The sequence below is a fragment of the Cystoisospora suis genome, assembly GCF_002600585.1.
Source record: "Cystoisospora suis strain Wien I chromosome Unknown contig_3233, whole genome shotgun sequence".
In the NCBI taxonomy this organism is placed as follows: Eukaryota; Apicomplexa; class Conoidasida; order Eucoccidiorida; family Sarcocystidae; genus Cystoisospora; species Cystoisospora suis.
In genome coordinates, this window is record NW_027156028.1 from 1 (window position 1) to 6767 (window position 6767).

At 50.6% G+C, this 6767-nt stretch overlaps 2 protein-coding genes across 2 annotated transcripts; both read left to right on the forward strand.

Annotated features, from left to right (window-relative positions):
* Positions 1-975: 975 nt before the first annotated feature.
* Positions 976-1253, forward strand: CSUI_006397 (uncharacterized protein; the record flags this gene model as incomplete). Its single annotated transcript, XM_068066557.1, has 1 exon — positions 976-1253. A coding segment is annotated over one exon (276 nt), but the record flags the coding sequence as incomplete, so codon positions are not given.
* A 1014-nt stretch (positions 1254-2267) lies between these two features.
* On the forward strand, positions 2268-6050 carry CSUI_006398 (uncharacterized protein). The gene has a single exon (XM_068066558.1). The coding sequence runs from the start codon at positions 2395-2397 to the stop codon at positions 4060-4062; it is 1668 nt and encodes a 555-aa protein (XP_067921465.1). The 5' UTR covers positions 2268-2394; the 3' UTR covers positions 4063-6050.
* The last annotated feature ends 717 nt before the right edge of the window (positions 6051-6767 follow it).

Here is a 6767-nt window from a genome sequence, read left to right on the forward strand (position 1 = left end):
CACACGAACTGGACTGCCAGAACGCCGAGTTAGCCGCCGAGGAGGCTAGATCGACTTTCTAGGTTCCTTGCCGAAGGTACTGGTTCAAGGTGACCAAGGCCACCGCGACCGCCACGGACTATGGGAGACAATCAGCCCACACCCAGCCGTGACATCACCCCTTCGGGACGCCGAAGCCGCCTTCGCGTAGTCTCTGGACACCAAGAATCCTTACACGTTGGTACGCATCGCCTGGCATAAAGGGTTTGGTCCAGGGATGTCTTTCCTGTGCACGGAGGAAGCCAGTGGCTTACAGGCAGCATCTCGTACCGGAACCTTACACCAGTCTACCGAAACCTGGATTATTTCATACATGGGCAATCGATGCGTACGGACCGCTTATTAGGACTAACAACGGTAACTCTTACATTATCGTCATGATTGATCACTTTTCTGAATGGCCGGAAATAGTACCGGTCAGCAATGTGACCGCTGAAACAGTGGCGGTCATTGTGCATAGATTGGTTTGCCAGTATGGTTGTCCAGCAGCTATTCTGACTAACAATGCAAAAGCATTCTATTGCAGATTGATACACGAACTGGCGTTCCGGTGTACGTAAGCTACGCGTAACACCTTACAATCCGCAAGCGAACAGTGTCGTAGAATCGTCCATGAAGCTATTAGGAAATTCCCTTGCATGCCCAGTCATGGAGAAGGGCGGGGACTGGGATACCTATTGCTCAGTGGCGGCATTCGCTTACCGTACGAGTTCCCATCCGGCGACGGGCCAGTCTCCGTACTATGTTGTGTACGGTATGGACGCAGTGCTTCCCTTAAAAAAGCAAATGCAGGGCGAAACAGGAGTGCGTTCGCCTGCAGCGCGTAAAGTACCGGCAGGAAGTCCGCAATCGGATCTTTCACTTTTTGAACAACAGACTCAAAAGCCACGAAGCAGATGAGCAACCAACAGCACTCCGAGCGGGAGCTCTGCCCTTGGTCCAGTTGACGGGACCAGACAGAGACCGAGGCTCAACCAAGCTGGCAGCGAGATATAGCCTGCCCCATCGTGTTGTAGCCTCACATCGTGGCGGAACGTTCTATGACGTTCTCGACCTGCGAACAGGTGTTACCAGGCGCCTCAGCGGTCGGTTGCTTCGCAGGTTCTCTCTGTCAGTTCTCACCCCGGACATCTCGCCGGACCCGCGTTTCACTGAATTCTACCTTTCGAAGGCCAGTCCGGCTGGCGCCATCGACCCAGGACGCGATAAGGACTCCAGCGGGCTCAGGGAGGACAAATCGGGTGATCCCAGAGAGCTAGGACGCCACGGGGACACCCCGAATCAAGGAGAGCGGCGAGAGCGTACTGAGCGTCGGCGTAAACACCCGGAGGCAGATCACCGTAGGTGGGGCGGGCTAATCCCCAAAGTGCCATGCCGCCATCGGGACGCCCAGGTGCTGACCCCGAGTGGCTGCATGGGTTGGCCACTTCATTCGCTGCGGGGCGGAAACCGCAGCGAAAGTGCCGGGAGCCACGAACAGCCCGCCGCAGGCGAGTAGTCCAAGAGCGCCGAGCGCCAATGAATTCACCCAGAAATCGGACACGCATGGCAGGACGGGAGTAGCTCCAAAGCGCCGACACGCCATGGAGAACCTACTTACTAGCCATGAGTGACGATACGGGTAGCCCGACAGGGCCGAGCCGCCAGCGTGACACTCTGACACTCGCGTGACATGTGAAGGGCAGCCCCCACAAAACCGGGAGGCGCGGCAACAAGGGACGTTGCCGGTGAGAAAAGCACGGGAGGAATTATGGAAGCGCCTACGGTGGTAACCCGTGTAGCGTTGTGCGGCGTGAGAGGGTACCTCCGCGACCGAGACGGCCAGCAGGGCGATCCAAGAAGAGACGGATACAATGCGAACGAGAGAGGTCTCGTACGAACCAGGGACAGGTAGCAAAATGAGCGCCCGTTTTTCAGACTCCCCTTGGGACGTGTTTGCACCTAATGGCGAACCTAAACTGCCAGCATTACCCGGTCAGTTCTCTGACTTGTGCTGCACTCCTCGAGTCACAACGCCCCCTCGTGGCTTAGCAGCCGACATACTTACTGCCCTCGCCGCGTCCGGGAATCTTCCCGTGTACGCTAGCAGTTTGTACAACTCGCGCCGGCGGGGCCGCGTCTGGCACGAAGACGCACGACTGCTGACCCCCCCGAGATAAAGGGCATCGCAGCGATCCGTCTCCGTAGCTTACTTCACCCCGGCCTCGAATGTGCTTAGACCTGCAGCCCACAGATCGAGAGGAACTGATTTCCTACATCAGCAGTCGACGCTTTGCGGTTTTTCTGCAGTTGAGTGCTCACGCGTCGAGTGTACTTACGCTCGCCGGTTCATGCAGTAGCGCTACGACTGGGAAGATGAAGGCAACCGACTCTTTTCCGGCTGTGCAGACTCTTGCTGCGAAAGCATGCTTTTTTTTCTTGGTGCTTGCTGCCAAGGTGTGTCGCGCCTCCACAGAGACCGGACCAATTAGAGCTGATTCAGACAGTCTATCGGGCCAGGGAGATGAAATTGCCGCGTACCGTGTCCGCGGGGATGTCCTGGGGGAGGCGGCTCCGAAGCAGGTAGTAGAACCGCGATGCACGGCAGAAGCAAGATCGGGTGATAATGGTGTAAAGAGGAGCAAGCAGCGGTCGTCTAAACTTGCTCTGGTCCAGTGGGGATCGTCTTTAAAGCGGTTGTCCGGCAGGACATCTGGCGCCAAGGCGAAGTTTCTTGCAGGTGCCACTTTGGTTGCGGCGGGGGCTTTTATGTTGTTGCCCGTGAAAAACAGTCCAAGCACGCCGCGCGGGATAGACGACCTTCACTGGAAGGCGATACTCCCGGGTGGCGTTTTCTCCATCAAGCTCATTGTTGGGTTTATTGTATTACTAGTTATCTTTGCAGCTTTCGCAGCACCGACGACATTTGACGCGGTGCAGGCGCACCAGGCAGCGTTACAATCTTTGGTGAAGAAAAATCCGCCGCCGGTGACTCGCCCGACGAAGGATACCGATCCGGTGATAATTGGGGAAGGCTGGAAGGCTGAGGACGGTACACCAAAGCAGGGGCAGAATCCCTTTGAACTGTATTTCAATGGCAGGAAATTCAAACTGATTTTTTCCAGGTATACTGAGGCCGCTCTGAGCCAAATCCCGGAACAGGAAGAAGGAAGTTTAAAGTCAGTGACAACTGCGCTGAAGGCGGCTCCAGACGGGCTGCTGTCGCCAGACGGCAAAAAGGTAATCTGGATACGGGGGAATCTTACTCGGAGAACCACGGAAGTAGTTTATACTACAAACAAGGTGAAGGGCGTAGTAAGAAGCGGTGTTGAGTATCAGTTCTGGATACCCCCAAGGGCGGCGTCGGCGTTGAGGAGCAACCCAAATGCAATGGAGGACTTCAAGGCAGTCCTCGACGCATTGGTCGATGAAGGCAGCTCGTTGCTTGACAGAGTTGGCCCAACGCCGGGATACGAGGGGGAAGAATGGTACATTCCTAGGGCCAAGCCGACAGACGAACAAATGAGAGTCCTGAAGCTGTATCACAATCACTGGGATAAATGTCAGCCCCCGGTACTGCGCCAAAAAGATAAAGAACAGGGGACTGAATTGTACGTAATAGGGCGGAAATGGCACGAATCCACACTAGAGAGAGAGTACCGGGAACTTTTCGGCTTCAAGACTTCGTATAAGGATGGGCAAGCTGGCATCAAATTCCTATTTGGTGGTACAACCAAATTCGAAATCTTCGTGCCGAGAGATCTCGAAAATGTTCTGAGAGGCCGCGGGCTTCTCGATGAGTTCTTGCAATCTCTGAGTCAGCCACCGATCCTGCCGAGTGAGACTAAAAACTGGACATGGCTCGAATATATGTTTCCGACTCGTCCGGATGTAATCCACTGGGGACCTCAATTGGAGAAGAAACCCGCAGACTACTGGACCTGGAGAGCGGACGACTATAATTTTCATGTCTATCTACCGCGAAACGTTGTAGCTGCTGCGAAAGAAACAAAATTAGAGAATGATCTCTACGCCGTGATATAGAAGGCTCTGCTGTCTATCGTACGAGCAGATCTCAAGGGCAAATCCTAGTTCTTTTCATAGACAAGGACCTGATCTGTCTGTGCTGTTTGTGTGGACGTGACCATCCATCCGGGAGACTGACTGACTATGGATTGATTCGGAAAGACGTGCCAGCCTTTCTCACATCAGTCACCGCGTGAGTAATGTCTCTATGATTCCGTACGCTTATATGACTCAGTCAAGAGGGGAGAGAAACCGAGGAGAATAGTTTTGCTGCTTTAGCCTGTGTTCACTTTGAAGAATATTGTGTCGACGGGAGTCCTCTCGCAGCGAGTTCACTTATCGCAGCTTCGAGAGCCACGAACGAAGAGGACTGGGGAAGAATGAGAGGACCTTTTTTTCCATCTGAGAAAAGACTGTCAAGCAGACGGGAACCAACGCAGGTTTTCTTACGGTACTCGCAGGCATTCCGGAAGCGCTCTGATCTTGAGAGGCTTTTTCCACAGCCTGAGAAGTCGACAAACAACGACACAGCATTCGGGAATACGAACCTGCTTGATCCATCACGGTGTGCGCGGATCGATCTCTCTTCTTACCTGTGTACATACAGACGTCTATATCATTTGTGTGACTGTGCGGGGATGATTTGAGTGCCGTTGCTTCGGCATTTCCGTTACAAGTAGGAAGGCGTCGAGTGAGACGTGTCTAGGAGAAGAGACATACAGGGTAGATGAATTGCTCTCACGTACTACGTGAACATATATATGTATATATATATATATATAGGTTTGCGATGTATGTGTACACCTGTGAGATAGATCTCATGCATACATATGCTGTGCCTATACAGTCAGTCTACAGGTATCCAAGGTATGCTTACGCAGACAGATGGCAGCACAGTCCCAGTGTCGAGGACTCTCGCGTAGAGAGGTGAACGTACAGAGTAGACGTGCAGTCTTCTCATTCTAACGTTCCTCTTTCCAACGTTCACGTTGAGTGTCACGGTCTCCCACTATCTCGTCTACTTCTACATGTATATTCACCTATTGATGTTTTTTCCACGGTAGGAGGGACAGTCATGGTGACTCTTCACCTGTATACGACCCGAATAAAGGAAGAGACGGGTTCTTTGTATTTTGTATTGTCCTTTTTGGATGGCGTGGGGGAGGATTTGCAGGTGTGTATCTTTTCGCCCCTCGAGGCCCTTGTATTGAAGTATGAGCTTCCCCCTTTTCTTCAGACTGAAGAAGCTTGAGGATACCTGTCTATATATCTGCGTATATGTATATATAATCATGTCTGTGTGGGGATGGACACCACGGTGTAGGTCTATAAAGGTGACGGACAGACACGTTGCCCTTCCTCTTTCTTGATCGGGGCTTATGCCCGACCTCTCGAAAGAAACCCACGAGTACCAGGAGTTTCCGAGATTCCTCCGCTTCTTTGCTAGCCCGCGTCACCGCGGAACAGACAGATGTCCATGGCACCTAGGATAAAGACCGAGGCGCGGGTACTACACTAGTGCTATCACTCCGGGGTTAATGATGCAAAGTGTGCGCTACCGCGGCTGGCTGTGGTCTTCCACACAGTGACCGCCTTCGCAGATATTCGCCTCTCTCGTTCCGCGCCCAAGCTGGAAAAGGCTGGGTCTGGTGTTTCCTCAGCCTTGGGCCTTTACCTAAAGGTTTTCAAGGAGAATACGGTCGTGGAGTCCTGCCACTGCTGTCCCGGTACAGCGACATCAACTGCAATGTCAGGCGGATGAGTGGCAGTTGCCGTGAAAGACTGGAACAACCACAACGTTCTGAAGGACAGGTGTTTGAGGCCCGTCACCAAAAGAAAAGACTTGTGGACATTCGTGTACCTAGACTGATGGAATTCCTTCTGAGGGTAAGGAATCTACGATCATCGGCTGAATTCTGAAGAATTCTATAACTGAAATGCCCTGATGCTTACTCCGTAGTACTTTTCAAGATAATATTTTCACTTATATTGATTATTATTTCCGTATCATTTGAATTAAAAAATCCTGTTGGTTCATTCATTACCAATCATTGCTAAGTAAGCATAAACTATCTGATAAACTTTCGGAAGTGTAATTGTGAACATAAAAACATAGGGGAAGCTCCTCAAAAAGAACTCAATTTGCTTTTTCTCAAGCCGTACCACTTGTGCTGGAATAATTACCTAGAATGATAATTCTTGAAACATCTTTCAAGATGTAAAAATTCTTTTGTCCGGTTTTCGAAAGTTAAACTAAAAATTCCTTTGTCATATACCTCTTTTACAAATTCTAGCAGCAAAACAGACTCTAATAGTAAAACATGTTCAAATGCATGAAATAGGTATATTACAGATTTTTTGTAGTTTTGCATATAAACTAAATAAAATGAAGGATTTCGACATTCAAAACATCATTAGACCAAGAACTATACTTGATACAATTCAATAAAACACTGCTTGCTTGAGAATAAATTGATTAGTGAAGTTACCAATCTAGTTTTAAATAGTGGCATAAAATTCATTTCAACCAAGAAAAGTATTTTTTATCAGAATGTATGCATTCTTCTTCTTTTACAGAGGATTGGATCCCTCAACGATCCTCCTTGATGCTTAGTGGGGGGAAGGCGAAAGTAGAAGTCCAGTCGGTTCTTTTACTAAACAGGAAAACGGGGTTTTCCATGGGAACATGAGAGAAGAAACTATGGACAAACCGGATATAGTTG

Bases quoted from the DNA above. Each gene is read 5' to 3' on its own strand.
- CSUI_006398 (XM_068066558.1), top strand. From the start codon at position 2,395: ATGAAGGCAACCGACTCTTTTCCGGCTGTGCAGACTCTTGCTGCGAAA.